This window comes from Sander vitreus, chromosome 2 (assembly GCF_031162955.1).
Source record: "Sander vitreus isolate 19-12246 chromosome 2, sanVit1, whole genome shotgun sequence".
In the NCBI taxonomy this organism is placed as follows: Eukaryota; Metazoa; Chordata; class Actinopteri; order Perciformes; family Percidae; genus Sander; species Sander vitreus.
This window is the reverse complement of record NC_135856.1, coordinates 13,801,405-13,820,500: the sequence shown is the minus strand read 5'-3', so window position 1 is coordinate 13,820,500 and position 19,096 is coordinate 13,801,405. Positions and strand designations below refer to the sequence as shown.

The 19,096-nt window shown below is 39.4% G+C and overlaps 1 protein-coding gene across 1 annotated transcript in view; it reads left to right on the top strand.

Moving 5' to 3' along the window:
- LOC144536178 (zeta-sarcoglycan-like) overlaps positions 1–19,096 on the top strand; it is a 383,819-nt gene that overhangs the window by 345,507 nt on the left and 19,216 nt on the right. The window contains exon 7 of the mRNA XM_078279176.1: positions 15,888–16,011. Within this exon, the coding sequence (XP_078135302.1) occupies positions 15,888–16,011 (124 nt within the window). The remainder of the gene's footprint in view (positions 1–15,887; positions 16,012–19,096) is intronic.

Sequence of the window (19,096 nt, the reverse complement as noted above, 5' to 3'; positions counted from 1 at the left end):
ACAATATGTTTCCGTTCAAATTAAGCCAGATGCCGTGTTGAGGTCAACCTCTGAAAGTAAATTGGTCCCTTTGTTCTGTCCTTCTCATTGTCTAATCCCTGTCTTTTAATACTGGTCCTCAGGAGTGCTGCTGGTCCATCTTAGTGGGCAGGTAATTGCTGTTAATTGCATTCACCCAGTGTCCCAGGTGCAAAGCAGCAGCTAAATGAATAGCAAGAATGATAGCAAGCAACAAAATTAAGGGCATCCTGCTCTGCCCTCGTTTCTCCCAGCTCCTCTCTTTATCCCAGCCAGTAAAAGACTGGCCTCTATGTGTAGATTAAAGCATTTAGACAGAATGTTTTCTACCTTTGTTTCATACCCTTTTTCCATCGTCTTTTAGTACACAGCTGTAGTTTTCTGATTCTTAGTTGGGACCTAAAGTTGTTCTACATGTTCCTCTGTAGTAGGTCCCTAAATGACAAGAGTGTTAATGTGACTTAATGGCCCTGGGTCCTAGGGGTACTTCCAATTTAACCCAATTACAGACTGTAAAATGTTATGAGTCCTTGAAGAAGGGATTGGAGAAATGATTCACCCTGTGGCCGCCGTTTTCCTCTCCTCGTTCACCCACACATTCAACAGTTCACTCAACTCTGAATAAGTTTCCAAACAACTAAAGTTGATGTTGAGGTCAGAAAATATATTGAATCACATCTTGTTTTTATCTGAAATACTCAATTCTACTCTACTCACATGTATGCTTGAATAGACTAAAAACCAGGGGATACAGACAAGAGGAGTGAAATAATATGTGATTCTAAGCACATGGCACACTCATTACCTTCAATATTTAAATGGCCCAAAGTCAGAGGTTTAACAAATAACCCACAGTGCCTTGAATCTTCACATTAGAGAAGTATACTTCACATTTACCTTTTAATTGAGGTTACAATCCTCCAATGCCTCGTAGAAACAACAATGTCATCTGAATTAAGGACCACTTCCTACTCAAATTTCGAAGGATTCTCAGAGCAGAGTTGATTTATCCAGGTTTTCCTGTGAAGCAGCCAGATAGATGGGGCATTGTGTGGGATGGAAAAGTACACCACCTAATTAGCTCCGCAAAAACTCAGAGTACGCCCGCCCCTAGCTGTTTTTTGATTAAAAAGTTGGGGTTTGTGTCAAAGTAATTGGAAATCATTAAAATTTAGAAAGAGACACATTTTCTTTGAACTGTGCCTATGGGAAAAGCTTATCTTCACACTAAAGTTCCTATTAACAAACAACAGTTCACTTGCATGATGGTTTTTGAACAATGCCTGCTTTTTTATACTTAGCGTCATCATGATACATGGATTGATTGTGAGTTTTAACGGGGAAAAAAAATTCCTCATTCCTTTCATGTTTTCAACAGTGATAACCACAAGCTGTGCTGTTTTTTTCACGATTGTAGATCGATATCCTTACACAACAGCTGAATTCACTATCTATTCAATGTATTTTCTTTCAAACCTTGGAGTTATCACCAATCAGGGAAACCAAAAATGGAATTTGAGCTCCTTCAAAAAACGCTGTAACGCTTTCCTACAATTTGCTGTCCTGCTATTGGATTTTGGATTCATCTAACACCTCCCCTTTCCTTGTTACAACAAGGACAATCAGCCCTGCCCTGCTCTGTTCTGTTTCTTATTGATTAGACACACAGGGAAATCATTGAGAACAAAGAGAGAGAGGGAAGGCAAGCCGAGTAACAAGCAAGCTTGGTTATGGGAACAATCCATAACGTCTCTAAATTTCTGTGTGTGTTTTTGTGTATTTGTTAGATGGCAATTTTCTTCAAATTAAAGTAGTACTTTTTCTCAGTTGTTGGAATTGGAAAAAGGTGTCCTGAATTTTAGGGAGACAGATAACAATGTGGCTTGTGGTGATGTGCTGATCAAATTTCTTGTCCTAAGAGTAGTCGGTTTCTACTGAGCATCCTAACTTGATACTTATATTTCCGTATGTAGCTGTGACGTACATAATTGGGGTACAAGATAATCTAATTCAACTGAGGTAAAATATGCTTGACAATGTAATATCTGCATAGCCTGCAGATTTTAGATATTTTCTTTAACGATCATGACTGTCAGAAACTTTTTGCAGGGAGTTCCGTTTAAAACATTGCAAGGACGAAACAGATTGTATCTCAGACAAAGCACAAAGAATGAGCTCATCGCAAACCAAATTATATCTTATGATAATGAACAAGTAACTTTTAGCAACTGGATTAAAATATCACACTACAAAGGAGATATATTATACAGTTCAGTTTTTGTTTGTTAGAAAAAAGATGAAGACCCACATTGTTGAATTGGCAAGATGAAGAGTTACAAAAGCTTTTTACAGTTTGGGCAAACCTCAGACTTCCAACATTAATTAATGTAATGATGGCTTTTCCATTATGGACCTGTCCCATGGACATGCCAACCATGTCTCCTAGAAATCAGTGTACGTGCTTCTACTAAAAAAAAGTTTTTATGGAAACACAATTGTTATTTGGATTACGTTCAGGAGCAACATTTTTTCTAGTGTAGCAAGTGCTGCATTTTAGTACAACAAGCACGTCCTATATGTGCAGTTCTCACCTTGTTGCTGTGGTCTCCATTCTCCTTTCCTGTGTCACAAACTGCTCCCACAAGTCATTGCGTGATAAGAGTGATTCTTGTTTTTTTTAATTACTTCATAGAGCTTTGAAACAACGCCTCAATAAACTGTATACGTTGTTGTTCTGTCATAGTTTGTTTTTGTTGATTGTTGTTTGTCTTTGTCAGTTATTGTTTATAAACGGCTCTTTATCATTGGATGGTCTTGCACACATCTTGAGGGGGAATATGTGAAAACAACACCACCCAGTTAATATTCAACATGTCTCCCCATATTGCAACGCATCTGTTCTTTGTGTGTGTGTTTGTTTGTGTGTGTGTGTGTGTGTGTGTGTGTGTGTGTGTGTGTGTGTGTGTGTGTGTGCGTGTGAGCTCAGCTGTTGGGTGTTTCTGTGTGTGGGTTGCAAAGATAGACGGCCGTTAATATCAGATTTTGCGACAGAGCCAAATGTTCCACTGTGGATAAAGACTATTACAAATGGCTGGAGGCTGTTTTGGCGAGACACTGAAATCACAGCACATAAATAACAGTAGAGAACACAGAACTCTCACACACACACACACACACACACACACACACACACACACACACACACACACACACACACACACACACACACACACATAGATACTCTCACAGATATTCAAACACCTTGTATGCATACAAATGCATTTGCTTCTAATCCAAACACAGCAACAGGCAGCTGTATTGTGTTGCAGACATCTGACTTCATGGTAGAAATTCAAGGCAGGAAAGTAAAAAGAAACTTTGAGAATATGCAGTAAAACACATTGATACCAGCCTTGGAGTTGTTACTCGGAAAAGCCGCCATCACTCTTTTATTTCATTTGGAAACAGAAAACGTACCTCTGACTGACTGACTTATAGGTAATAAATTGTGTTACTGGCCCTGCTAATAATGATAAAGGCATACTAATGTTACCTAAGGACACCCAGTAGTTTTGTACCTGCTGACTCTGGGGTAAACTGTAGTCTGGGTAAAAGAATCACAGTAAGGCCCCTAAAGAGTTTGGATCAGACCCTTGTGTGGCCTACCAGTGTACATTTCTAATTAATAATTATTATCAATTCATAATTTCTCTAATTTTGAAACTGGCTTTGAATGAAATCTGCAGAACAGCAATCAAATTACTTAGAACAGGATATAACTCTTCTCTTTGACCAGTTTAGGACCAACATTTCAATGTAAAGATGTCTCTGGTGACATATAGGAAATGTTGGAGGTGTGTGAGAGTGAAATGGAGAAATAAATGGCTCCAGTCAAATATGGCAGGGAATGAGGAGAAAGACTGAAAGGGGGTGGGGTAAAAAAGAAAACAAAAATGTGAAAGAAGAAGCCAGAATTCAACGGTGAGGGACGAGGAGGTGGAATGGGAGACACACTGATAGGATGACTGTAGGAGGGCAGCCAATGAGGCAGAGAAATAGAAAAAGCACAGAGTTGATCTTGTGATTGTCTTTGTCTCTGCTTAGGCACTCTCAACACACTCTTTTTCTGCTTCCCCTATTTTTCTCCCGATCCCCTGTTGCTTCTTCATTTCTCTTTTCTTTCTTCTCTGTGTGTCCACTAGAGGGAGGGTATGAACTACCATTAACTATCTTTGTATCTATCTACTGTTCGCTTTCTTCCTTCTCTCAGCTGGTGCACAGTACACATTTCATGTGTACAATGTGGACACACTATTTTGGTTCATTTCTTCATCTGTGTATGACACATACTATCTTTCTTTAATCAGGTTTGAATAACAACTAAAAGAATGATGCATCCTTCCACTGATATTCACTACAGATGAAGTACAGAATTACAAAGTCACATCTCCCTGCACCTCATGTTTGAAAGATGTAGAACATGAAGTTTCTTAAAACACACTCTCTCCTCCCTGTACTCACTTGCCCCCCAAAGAATCTCATATTTATTCATTTGCTTGCTCAACCTACACTGATACACAGTCCAAAAAAGTAGAAACTAAACAACTTTGCCCACAACTGCATTTGAATTTATACTTAAAATATGTTTTTAAGCCAAATGGCAGTTGCGGAATTTTAATTTAAGGTGAATGTAAGGTGCCACAAATCTCAAAAAGCAAGGAGAGGCAGTCAGTGCAAATAGTTGTGCTGTTGAACACAACTGTTATATATCCAACTTATTATTAAAAAATGATGTCTGCATTATTTGGGGAGGTAACATCATGTATTAGTGTTTTTGTTCAAAGTGGCAACCCTAGTTGAAATCAAAGCCAATGATGAATGATCTATAAGTTACTGATTTAAGCAATGCAACTGTTTTTGACTAATTGGCACTAAGGGGAGTTGAGGTTTCATGTATTAAAAATAATGGAAAAAGGCCTGGCAACGAGTATTCTACCCACCTTGCTTACAAAATAAATAAATAGGAATTACAAAAAGAGAAAATCCTCATAAAAAACCTGAAACTGTGCTGAATGCAACATGCAGTACACTCACTTTATTTATCTTTGGTTTATGCTTCCTATTATAGAATTATGTTGTCTATGCCTATGCCTTTTGTTATTTTTCTTAGATTTTGTGACACTAGCTTTTTTCATATTATCAGCACAAAATGCAGTCGTGGCAGTGGTTTCTGTACATTAAAGTGGACCAATAGGGTCAGGTGCTTTTCCCAGAGGCACTTTATCAGTTTTTATGGGAGCAGAGTGACATTCACAATCTCATTTCCCAACATATGTTCTTCCATCTGTATAACCAATAATGTGAACAGCTAAAGTTGCACAATTGCAGATACGCCTCTAAACTGTAAATCTCTGTGCGAGGGTACACTGTCTACTTATTTTTTATCTGTTGTGTTAATCCCGGTATGTTCCGCAATTACTTATTGAATTATCTTCAGTGCTCTATATTTGTTCTATTCTTATCTATATCCTTCTCTATGCTGCTGCAAATACCCATCTTCCCCACAGGGATCATTAAAGTTTCATCCAATCTTGAGAAAAATACAAGATAGCACCGTTTGTGAGGCACATTAAATAACAAGGAGTGTAATACAGTTGCTGCAGATGTCATTAACGCAGTGGCGGCCTTTTGCTGCCTCTTAAGATGATGTCGCTTTCTAGTGTCACACTGAGCCCTAAGTCTGCCAATGTGATTGATTGTTTCGCAAGCAACTGACATTGTTGAGTATTATTTCTATCAAATTGAAATCTTTATATCTGACTTCTTACACTTAAAAAAGGTTAGTTTTTCAGCTTTCTATAGACAGCATACTCCTTATCTTATCACATCATTAAAAAAGCTATGTTGTTGGGTAAAGAGAACACACACACTACACAGACTAAATGCACTGTAGTCTTTTTATTGTCTTTGCAAGGGAGCTCTAATGTTCCTCCTCTCAGATGTGTTTTCTGTCAGGCTCTACTGTATGGAATACTGAGACAATGCTAATGAAGCAAAGCATAGACTGTCCGCTGTTTTTCTGACCTCGTATCTACAATTGGGAGCAAAGCAAGTACACATATATATACCTTACTCTGTTTGCCTGCATTTGTTCATGTGTTAAATCGAAAAAAAAACAAGAAACTTTATTTCTTCTTTTCGGATCCTTTGTCTTACTTTTCATGTGTTTGAAAGTAGTAAGCAACTCTGTGGGCCCTATCTTGCACCCAGTGCAATTGACTTTGTACACCGACGCATGTATCATTCCTATTTTGCACCCGACGCACAGTGGACTTTTCCCTCCACAGACTCACGTCGGTAAATTAGGGAATGAACTTGCGCTCCTGGGGGCGGTTCAGCAAAAGGAGGAGGTTCCGGCGCAAACGTGTTATTTTGCAGTTTCAGAAAACAATTCCACCACAGACCAGGAAAAACCTAGTCTAAAATCAGTGGCGCGTTATTCAGATGTTATTTTAAGGGCTTTTGTTGTAGCTTTTGGCTATATTTTGTTATGCTTGGTCGTAATGTAGAGTGTGCACACCGCGCATACACTTTGCTTGTCTCATCTTACGGACCCAGCAGTTCCCATTTTTGCAAACCATACAGAAATACAAGGAAAAATATTACCTTGTTTTACACAACATTTCCATGAATCATGGATGTGTGGCATAAATGAGGAAATATTAGAGGACTTAAGGAGATGTGATGTTGAACTGCATGTGCCGATGCCACTTAACCCAAATGCCCTAGCAGCAGCACGGGAGAGGAGAGACAGAAGAGCTGCATCGTCTATAGTGAGGTAATCTCGGTCTAATGTTAGACTACATTGCAAAAATATCACCATGCATTCATAACCTCGTGATTCAGTGAGAGTGAGCCCAACACATTGGAAAGTATGTTTTTGTGACATTTCTTTATTTACATTTTGTCAAAAATAAAAATCAATAGCAAATGACGGTCTCCTCGGCTGTGTACCGCTCCTGGCGTGCGCCCATGGATGTATTAGAGCGTGCGCCTAGCAAATCCGCCATTATAATAGCAATCCGCCATGGAACAAGCGCGCCTGCTTTTAAAGGGAATGTGAGATAACGCTCTGATTGGTTTATTGCACGTTACGCCCAAACCACACCTATGAGTAATGTAGCTATTTCAGACCAACCCATTTTAGATTTGCATTGGGCACAAGAGTCATTTATCCCGCCGGTATAATAGCAACAGCGCCCGAGATCCGCCCACAAAGCTACTTGCGTTTGGCGTTTGATACTTGTGTTTCAGATTGTTAAAATAGGGCCCTGTGTGTGAGTTGAAATAGCTCAGTAGTATAAGTCTTTTCCTCATGGGGCAAATTAGTGTACGTCATGTAATAGGTTTAGATACCAGACTATAACAGTTACACAAGAAAACTTTTGCTTCAGTTGTTAAACGTTGAATCCGAGTGAGAGACTTTAATGCACAGACAGAGTTATATGGAGGTGTTTCAGTTGTTCTGATCTTGTATATTCCGTACATTTCAGGTTAAATACCTACTACACATGGACACCATGAGGTAATAATTAGATCCATCAGTCAGAAGTGACACTATGAAACTTCATCAAGGTTTCAAGAGATCTATAAATAAAAATGAAATATTAAGACGCAGACAACAGAACAAGTTAGTTTTTTTTGTGACCAGATATGCTGCTCATATGAAGGTATGCATTCACCGTAGTCATCATTGTACTAGACATAATGTTAACTTTTACATGTTTTCCTCTCACCCATCCATTCTCTACCCACTTTCTTTTCTATGTAAATTATTGATTCCAACTTTGTCTCTTTTCTACCGAAAACAAGTCAATGAACATTGGATGAAATTGCAGAGGAGTGAAGCTAGTCTTTCACTACTGATTAAATTATCAGCTTGGCGCCCCTTCGAAGGCACAAAGGCATGAAATTGCTTGACATTTTTTCTCCTTACGCACTCTGCCATTAGCCATTTCCTCGGCAACATTTCACAGCGAGGACAGCGAGGGCCTCTGAAAGTCGTTTTGGAGTAACTCAAGGATTTGTCAAACAGTGTGTTGTGTAAAAGTGAACAGATGTACGAGACATCAAACGTCACAGCAAGACACAAGCACACAAACTGTTTAGAAGTGATAAAGTCACTGCTGGTGAACATACTATCTGAAAATAGATATTTTAATATCCAAGGATACATTTTTGTGCTCATACACACACACACACACACACACACACACACACACACACACACAAACTTCTCCCTCTTGCTCTGTCTGGCACACACAAACATACACACACATTCTTTCCACAAAGACAAACCTCTAATGTACCTTGACACTCTCCTGACCCACCTCAGTAACTCAGTAGGGACTTTTATAACTTTTTTAAATAGCCCAAGGCTTTCTCTTCTCACACTTTTTTTCTTTTTACACCTGCAGGATTCATGGGGCGGTTTAAACACGCTGCATCACCCTCCCTCATCCAGACACAGACTCACTGCAAAAGTCAGACGACTTTGGAAATGCCATATTTCTGCCTTTTGTCTCGGTTTAACCCTCTTAAAGTCAAAGGCTGTCGCTTTTCCTGTCTTTAGTCTTGTTTCAATGCATCACTCAGCATCACTTTTTAAAATTGGAAAAGTTTTTAATGTGCCTCTTGGATGGGGTTGGATGGTGGTGGCAGGAGCGCTGAGGCAGGTGACGGAGCATTTAGCGTGAAAAGGTTAAAGGTGTGCGTCCCAAATGGCAAGGTGGCGATAAGGTGGTGTGGCTTTCAATGGTCCTGAAGAGGAAAAGGGCACGATGAATGTCAGCCAAGTCTTCTGGGGAATATAAATCACACTAAAAAGCCCCAATTTGAACATTTCCAGCTAGATTTTTTGCACAACTTCACACACTGGTTTCAGAAATTCACCAAATGAAGTAATTTCATAGCAGTATAGTTTTGTACATCAGCAGGAGGACCAAGCTTATAGGATGCATGATCTCAAGGGAAATTCAATGCACAAATGATGTGTGTTTTATGTTTCTTTCTTTCATATGTGAAAATTCTCAACTCAAGTTAAAATTAGATATTCCTGATATCACTGAAATGCTAATATGTATGTATGTTTTATGCACCCGACAGAATCAAGGATGCGTGGATATGTTGGACAGTCTAGAAAATGTGAGGGTTTTGTGCAGGTTACCACCCCAAGAGAAATTCTCTGCCATGCTCCACTCGTGATTGAGGCTGTACACAACAATTTGCTTCTGTGTACAGGTTCCCTTTGACAAACTAAGAGTGAGAATGAGGATATGGTTTAAATTAGGAGAGGTAAGACAAATATAAACTACATCACACTTCTAAATCATCCAATTCTAAGCTGATTTTGAAACCACAAGCTGATGTTTTGGTCATATAGTGTTTGTTTAAAATGTCACAAGCCACTATTTTCAAAATTCATACCTGGCCTTTACAGCCATATAACCAACTGGAAAATAGCCATTCAAATACAAAAGGGCCTTGAAATTTGATTTGCAAAATTTTCCCCCAAGTTTATGTAACATAATTTGTTATGAGTGCCCATGAGGTAGGAAAATAACTCAAAAGGACTGATTTTGTATGCAGTAGGAAAACCACAGGTTTGTAAATAATAAAATGAATGATGTTTAAATTCTATTTAACTGCTTCGGTTTCAGGGTCATGGTATTGTGCATGCTGTCACTCTTTCATTGCTTACAGGGACACTGTTAATGTCATAAGTACCACCTGTGCTTTTCCAAGTAAAAATGCCTGCTGTGAAAAAGGCCTAGGTAGTCTGAACTGGTTCTGTGAAGAGGTATGGCACGAGCAGAAGTCAATGGACGATTGACTTAACTTAAAAACATTCTTTTTTTCAGCAGTCCTCAGATAAATGCATATTTACCAAATATTATTCATACTTAGGCAGGAGTGACAGACAACATTTAAATAGGTTTACCTGAAATTAGGGCCTCTTCACATGTTTTTGACAAGTGCAATAGACTGCAGCAGAGATTATACTTTTTAAAGCGACTGAGACTGTATGGAGTAAGCAGCCAGATCATGCTCATGTTCTACCTGGCGATTCTGGAGTGCATTATCAGATATGGAATCACAGCATGGTTTGGCAACTTGCAGCTAAAAAGCAGGCTGGTCAGCACACACAAGACAGCTGTGAGGATAATAGGGAGGAAACAGTACAAGAGCCTGTACGAGCAAGCAGTCAGAAAACAAGCCGAAAGAATCACTGCAGACTCTCTACACCCTCTCTTTCCTGAATATGAACTTCTGCCATCAGGGAGAAGATTCCGTGTGCTGAGATGTAAAACAAACAGACTAACGTTATCGTTTATTCCAACTTCCGTCAAGCTGCTGAACTCCAATAGTAAATCTTAGCCCAGCAGAGCAGGGGTGCAATAAATACACCAGCACTTTTTGCACTTAGCACTTTAATTATTACAGTTAATTCTTAGGATGTTGTGTTGTCTGTGCTACCATGTGTGTCCTTCTTCCTCTGTTTTTGTTTTTTCCCCCAGAAATTAATTAAGATAAAAGACATTTCATGCTGATTTATTTCTGTCCTGCTTATCTTGTCAGGTTGGACAAATATGGCGCTGTATAAAATGGCCTTCTCGCAACTGAAGGTCAAGACAGATCTATGAGCGAGAGGACGGGGCGAGGGATGGTTGGCATAGAGAGGGGGGAATAATGTAAGAGTTGGAAGCAGAGAGGCAGAGATAACAGCTTACCTGCAGACTCCTGATATCTGCACCACAAAAAAAACAACCACTCAGAGGCCTGACCAGAAACCCCACTGACATGAAGGAAGGAGACCATGAACATACAAACATGTTTGTCTGTGAGTGTGTGTGAACAAGACAAAGAGTCTCTAGAGCAATGCTAGCAGCTCTGTGAGATTGCACTTTGAGCTAAATGCTAATGTCAGCATGCTAACATGCTCAAAATGACAATGTTAAAAAACTTATGGTAAGCAAGTGTAATGTTTACAATGTTCATCTAAGATTACCATGTTAGCATGCTAATGTTTGTAACTTAGCACTAAAGACAAAGTACAGCTGGGGCTGATGGGAATGCCAATAGTTCTACAAGTATTTGGTAAATATAAATAAGACATATGGTGGTGGTAAATGAAAAGGGAGTTCACCAAAGGACATGTGAGACATTACATAAATGCCTCTACCAAATTGCATGGCAATCCACCCAATAATTGTTGAAATAACTCAGTCTTGACCAAAGTGGTGGACATGACTCCATGTCTAGAGCCATGCGACTTAAGGATGGCTGAAAATAAGACCATATTATTATGGAGGGCATTCATTGTTAAAACATACACTTTAACAAGTGTTGAGATCTAAAGCATATATTTGTTTCTGATGCAAATCCATTTATGATGGTAGCCTCTTTCCTGGGAAAACTATGAGTTTGCTGCAAGTATAAGAACAAAAAAAAAGAGTATCTTAATAGCATAAAACTTGTTTAATGTTTAGACAGAGAGAAATAGAGGAAATATTAGACCACATATTTTGTCTGCATCCCCATCTACACACAGTTTACATTCATGTATTTTAATGTAAATAATGATGCATCTAAATAGAGGTAAGGTAGGCTTTTTAAGTAGTAACAAAGACTAAGAGTCTACAGCCATGCCAGCAGCTCTGTGATGCTGTACTTAAAACATGTTGACAATGACTGCTAACATACTAATGTTTAGCTGGTGTAATGTTTACCATGTCCACCACCTTAGTTAAGTGTGTTGGAATGCAAACATTTGCTAAATACAACTAAGCACAAAACACACAAAGTGCAGCTGAGGCCATCCAATCTTTGTCAAAACATTTTTAAGACATTATTTTCCTCAAATTCACAACTTAATAAGTAATTTCGAAGCCCTTATGAGAATGCTGATACTTCAAGTACATGAGCACAAGACACATTCATAAATTAGGAACATCATCATTCACAGAACAGCAATAAAATACACAGCATTACCACTGGCCTCCAGACTCTCCTCTAACACATAAATTATCCAAAGTTAATCAAGTTGAAACTTGTATGAAACTTCAAACCCAATTTTTCAGCGGTTAATCGATGTTCATGGCAATTTTATTATGAAACCCATTCATCCTGGTCATACTCACTATAATGCATCACACGGCCGCTTTTTCTGGGGTTTTCTCTTGCCAGCTACTGACAATGACAGAATTGATTTGTTCTTGCGGTTTAAGAATTGAACACGTTAAAAGTTATAGAATCTCCTGCTGGGACGCTCTTCCATTTCCCTCGGTGTACAAATACAAAATAAACATTTCAAACTGTGTAACTTAATAGTTGATATCCTGGAGATATGAGTTATTTAGCTGACAAATGTGCAGATATGCTACATTATGTCTCAATTTTGGCAATTTAAAAATGAGTGAAAAACTGAGGCAAAATAATAAATGCCATGTTTGTGAAAGTAACAGACTGGGGAGTTAAAACAGAGGTGAAAGCAAACAGGGAGTGTGATGTTTAGATGGAGAGAGATGGGCAAGAGACATACAGTGATAGATAGTCAGTATGTATGTGTGTGCCTGCCCATCAGAGCTAGTTTCAGCCTGCAGCAGTAATTGCCTCAACTGTCAAACCAGGCGAAGAGCCTCACATCACTTCTGTTGACTAGGCCAGCAAGCTCTCTCTCACTCTCTCTCTCTCTCTCTCTCTCTCTCTCTCTCTCGCTCTCTCTCTCTCTCGCGCTCTCTCTCTCTCTCTCTCTCTCTCTTGCACATAAAGGGTAATGAATAATTGGATATGTTTTTCAGTTTTAATTCCCTCAAAACCTCTTTTAATCTCTTGTCTGTCTGTTTGTTTGGTCTGCCTCTCTTTGTGAGTTCTGCAGCACACATTCTGTTTAAGTCAGATCAATAAGTCACGCCCAATGTAGTCTGGATCAACAGAAGTACAATGCCAGAATAAGCCTCCCCTAATGCTTTTTGTCAAAATCCCTTTACTACGGGACCCAACAAGAACAACCTCTGAGCTAGCCAGCTAATGTTACATGCTGAAAATAGCAAGTTTGGGCGGAAATTTGAATCGTACAATAAGGCTGGCCTGCTTGGTTATTTCCCTGAATGATTTTAGATATTTACAAATAATATGTATATGACATTTACTAGCTAACTGGGACATTTCGGGACCAATTGGCAGGGATTGCTATGGGCGAAATCCACATGGAGTAACACTGCTTAAAGCAAATGATGTTTAACCATGTATCTAGCTAATTTAAGTAGCTCATGTTACTTTATTGTGTCAACAGTTAACTTTGTTTAATATTTTATGTGCCGTTTTCTTTTACGGGTTGCAAATGTTCCACAAAAACAAGTTTCTTCCCAAAGGCAAAGGCACCATTACTGCATCTGGAACCCAAAACGATGGTGATTGGTTTAAAGAAATGCAAACAACCCAGAGCGTCTTTTCTACTATCCTAGATCTGTGGTGTAGCCAGACCTTGCTCCACAGCACTGGGGAGATAGGTCTGGCAATGCGAGACTAGGCCTCTAGTAATTGTCTCTGCTTCCAACACTTATTAAATCACTGGGATGTTATTTTTTTATATATTATTGCTATATTTTCTATTTTATTTTTATGTTATGTACTGTACTGTATTGATAGTGAGAAATAAAATACAAAAATAGTGCAATATATTTATCACTCAGATGCTCAGCACTTCACAGCAGCGGATCTTTTCTCTCCTTTAATCCACCTCACTGCTCCTCTACACCTCAAATTTACCTCAACCCAAAATAAATACCACACTGAGACGGGCTGACGGAGGAAATGTTGTAATGTTTGTAAGAGTCTTTCCATTACACCAAACAAAGTAACCAACACATCTTAAGTCATTTAGTCTGATAGAGACTCATAACCTCCCATTTTCATTAAAATAAGAGTAGCACATTGGTCAGGTGAGATGACTTAATTCTGATGCAAACCAGCCTGCTTCAAGCATTTTCTTAAATCAGGTGACATTATCTCCACAATAGTAATCTGCTCTTCTTCAGCTTGTTGCAACTTAATGAAGGAAAAGTCTAAAATCCAATGATCTGCATTTGGAAGTAATGGATGCAACACTCACCTAAATGGCTTCTCAAGGTGAATAATTTTTGCAATAGAATAAAACAACAAACTAATAGAGCGTAAACACTATGAATATAAAAACAGCAAAAAAGGAGCGATGGTGAGACAGAAATATCTTTTAAAGTGCTCATTCATTACACGGGTACAACCAAACACAGAAAACCACTGCCAAGGGAGCTTTTTTTCTTCTTGCTAATGTTTGGTTCTTGAGATAGAAACCCTGAAATTTAGAATTATTCCTCACTAAAGGTCCTGTGCGGAGAATATACATTTTCTCCATCCTGGGGGCCCTAGTGAAGTAAAGGACATTAAAGAGGAAGCATGGTACCATCACTTCCAGCCAAAGTGCCTTTGGCCGAGGCACTGATGCTTGTTTATGTCTCTCTGTTGTTTGGCTACATAGTTCAGTTATAAGTTCAGTTAATCTACCCTTTGGCTTCAATGCTTTATCCCTTTAACTTTTCAGTAGGGATTGGGAATCCAACCTTCTGCAGTACCCTTGAGCAAAGCTTCTCTGGAAAAGTGCCCTTATAGCAAATCATTTTTTTTCTTATGTGATCTTTGTTGTGAGCATGCTGTTCAATTTGTCATACTTGAACTTCATAAATTCAGTCTGCTTTGCCGAAAGCGCACTTTATTTAATTTCACTTGCCAACATGCCCTTGAGTGAAGCACTGTGCTTATCAAACACCACCAAGCTGTTTAATCATCTCATATTGTTTTCAACTTTGAGTCGCAGATTTAGCTACTGACCCCTTACGCTCCAAGGGGAGTGATGCCAACCATGGCCAGAGCTCTTTGGAGCAGCACAGTATAACAATTCTTCATTCTTCAAATCCATTCTTGTCGGTTTTCTCAAAGTCAAAGTACAGAGTTACTACACAGTTAGAAGAAAAGCTTAGCAAATCTCAAAAAAAGTGTGCATGCCAGGTCATGCTACATGCAACCATACTCCGGCAACACAGTGAGCTAAAGTGCAGTATTTGTTGGTATATTTCAGTTTTTTTTTTAAAAGGGCACCGAACAATTCGCCAAATGACTTTGTGTTGCTGACTCACAAACCCTGAGGGGTTCTATCATATCACTATGTACCATAGGAATCTGATTATTTATTCATGGATAAGTCTAATATTACATAACACGTTTCATGAAATGATCAAAACCTATTTAATTTGTTAAGCACAACACTGATCAACATATTCATTGCACGATTATACATATGTAATTTGCTTTATTTTTGTAGAAGCTTTAGTAATTGTAGCAGTTTTCACAAGTCATCTGTGAACTATCCAAATCCAACAGGATTGAGGATGATATAATGTAACAAAACAGCACTTACTACTTTACTCTTTATTTTCAAGTTGTGTATTCAAGAGGCAGCATGTCGTTTAATGTTGAATTTCATGTATTTCCGGGCGGTTGTACTCCACGGAGGTCTTTAGTCAAGACTAAACATTGAATGAGGGAGTCTTGATTTTTCCTTTGTTGTATTAGCTTTACCAGTACAACCATATTATTCTGCTGTTTTGATTGAGCAGCTGGGGGATTGAGAACCTTGTTCACAGTCAACTCATTGATCCAGTGGTAATAGTCTATGTAGCTGAAGCAACAGACCCTGTCTGTTTAAACTGCATGTCTCTGCAGGTGGGTTTTCACAGCTTCCAACATGACTAAAGTGTGTTTGTGGTTCACAGGCTGGAGTCGCCAACTCGGACTCTGACCCTGGAGGCCCCCAGAGGGGTAGAGGTCAATGCTGGAGTGGGAGACTTTACGGCGTCCTGTAGGAAAGACCTTCTCTTGCAGTCCTCAGAAGGAGAGGTGAGTGTGTTTCCCTCTGTTGCTTTGTTTGTGTATCTGTATGTGAACATTTGCGCGAGACTGAAGTGATCAATTTGTTTTAGTCTGCCAATACAATTCATGGATGTGTCTGCGCTGTGGTGTGTGTGAGTATTTGGTTGGGAGAGAAATAGACAAAAATAGCTATGTCCATGTGTAAATACAAGGGACAACACAAACTAGCAAAAATAAGTGTGTGTGTGTGTGTGTGTGTGTGTGTGTGTGTGTGTGTGTGTGTGTGTGTGTGTGTGTGTGTGTGTGTGTGTGTGTGTGTGTGTGTGTGTGTGGCACTCTATAGTGTTGGGCCCTCTTCATTAAAGTACCTTATTAGGCTAATGAGCGTCATCAATCCAGGCGACCTTGTCCTCCTTTTCTCCCTCCTCCCCTCAGGGGAAGAAAGGAGGGTTTTCTTCCCCTCTTCTATTAAGGAGAAGTGACTTCATTAAAGCTGGTTTGATAAGGTTCCCTGTCACTTGCTGCTGCTGCTGTCTGTATGTGTGTTTGTATGTATGTGTGTGAATCATTGTTAGCCTGCTATCTCACTGTCAAGCTCTTTTCATAGCAGCCTGCCACGTTGCGTGAGCACAGAAGTAGACTTAGCCATTATCCTTGTTTGTGTGTGTGTGTGTGTGTGTGTGTGTGTGTGTGTGTGTGTGTGTGTGTGTGTGTGTGTGTGTGTGTGTGTGTGTGTGTGTGTGTGTGTGTGTGTGTGTGTGTGGGTGTGTGTGTCTGTGTGTGTGTGTGTGTGTGTATGCATCAGCCTGCCATGTTGCGTGTCTGCTGGAGCATAGTGTGTCATTAACTCAGTAATTAACAGAAGAATGGCCTTCTCTCGTGTGTCGCACTCACTGTCATTGTCAGTCACACACACACTTCTATCACAAATGCATACACACTGTCTGTCACACTGTCTTTCACACGCACACACACACACACACACACACACACACACACACACACACACACACACACACACACACACACACACACAGAAGACACAGACAGAAGTCTCTTAAACTAAAAGTTTGATGCTCCTCTTCAAAACTCATTTCCTCCCCTCTATCACAATACTTTTTTCTTCTTCTGCTTTTCTTTTCTTCTTCTTCACTCTATTTTCCTTATCTTCTTTCCGTCCACTAGGCCTTACAGACACCAGGAAGTCTGAGGTAAATTAGGCACAAAGAGGTCACCAAACTCTTGGGACAGCTCTGGCATATTAGTTACAAAATAATAAGACAGAATGTCAAATATGGTGGACTTTGGTGGACAACATGTGCAGACAGGCAGAGTGGCATACAGTATTGCAGAGAGGTGTGTAGAGAGCATAGAAAAGTTTAATCCAGTGAGGTAATTGAACTAAAATAAATGAAATACTGAACATAAATGAGGAGTCTTACACAACAAAGACATTGATTGAATGTGTGTCTCTTTGTATGTGTTAGCCATGTGATAGATTGGCCTCTAACATGGTACATGCCGGGATAGTATCCTCACTGCAACCCTGAACCATATAATCTGTCTATAAAATGAATACATTTATGAATTTATAATTTAACGGTATTACATTTTCCCCCTGACACCCACAGGCTCTGTGGCAACTGTAGCAAGGTTACTGATAGTTGGATAGGAGGTTAAGTGCCAAAGCACTGAAATAAGTGAATGGGTACTGTCTTCCATTGAAATAGTTTGCCTAAGTGTGCAGGTCTGATTGCATTTGTTTTTATCCTGTTCTTTTGGACTATGTCATGCACTTCCCTGATGGAGGGCAAACACACAATCACCCTTCTCAGCAGTGCACATTACATATTAAAGTGTGTCCTTGAGCCAAGCATGTGGGGAGCCATTGTCAGAGAGGGTCTGAGGCTGTAATAATGTATGTTGCGGATTGTACCCATGGTGCCCTTCTCACAATGTGGCGTGTGTGTCTATCATATTGTTTCGTTTTTTGATTGTCAAGGCAAAAAATGATTTGAACAAGGCCCTTTTCCTCTTATTTAGACTTCCCCTCTCCCGCTTACCATGTCTCTCCTTCTCTCACATTTCCCTAATATCTCTCTTTTTGTCATAGCTCTCGTCCTTGTTTCCCTATTTTTCAACTTTCTTCCCTTCACTCCTCACATCTCTCCCCATCCTCAGCTCTATTCTTCTCTTTTGTTCTTTTTTTAACTTTCTTCTTCTACATCTTCCTCTTATCCTCTGCCTCCCTCCTATCCTTCTCAGCCTCTCAGTTCTTCATCTCTAAGTAACCCAGCCTATCTAATTAACTTTCCACTGCTAGGGTTATACATCACTGTGGCTGTCACTTCCCAGGGAAAGGGGATGGGAGGGAGGATTATAGTTTTTACCTCTTTTCTGTCATCTCTTTCTTTCTCTCTCCCTCTGTTTCATGTATTCTTTTGTCTCTTTCTGTTCTTTGTTCAACCATTCTCTCTCTCTTGATCTCTGTCTTTCTCTCTCTCCCTCTCTCTCTCTCTGTCATCCTTGCAGAAATAGATGTCTCCTATTTAATGGTGAACAATAGCATGAAGCAGAGTGTACCAAAGATCGTGATGTGGGTCCTTGGCTTAAGACAAATGAAGGACCAACCTTGTCTGCCTTACTGTGGCAACCGTTTTCCAGATAAGCAGATAAAATCCTCTGTGCCGCAGGAAGCCTTATCAGCGTGTGTAACTGTTTTCAGAAAGGCTCAAATCTCCAATAATTAAAATGTCATATAGGGAATGTGTGTGTGTGAGCTTGAGACTCCTAGTGATGTGATTAACTTATACAATCAAACAGTCAAATTCTATTAAGACATGATGTGAGACTGTCTTCTAAACAGCAAAGAGTAAAAGCTCTCTCACCAACCAATAAAACAAGTACCAAATAGGAAAAATATATTTACTTTAATTGGCATAACTTTTTATGAATAAAAGTTTTCTAAATCTAGTTATAAATCATTGCCAGTTGGTTACCATGCAATTCAAAACTTGCATATAAAGATATAATTATTTTTTTAAACTAATTTAACCAGAACATCTTCCCTTACACTTTATAGATCACTCTGCTCAAATTCACAAGTTTGTCA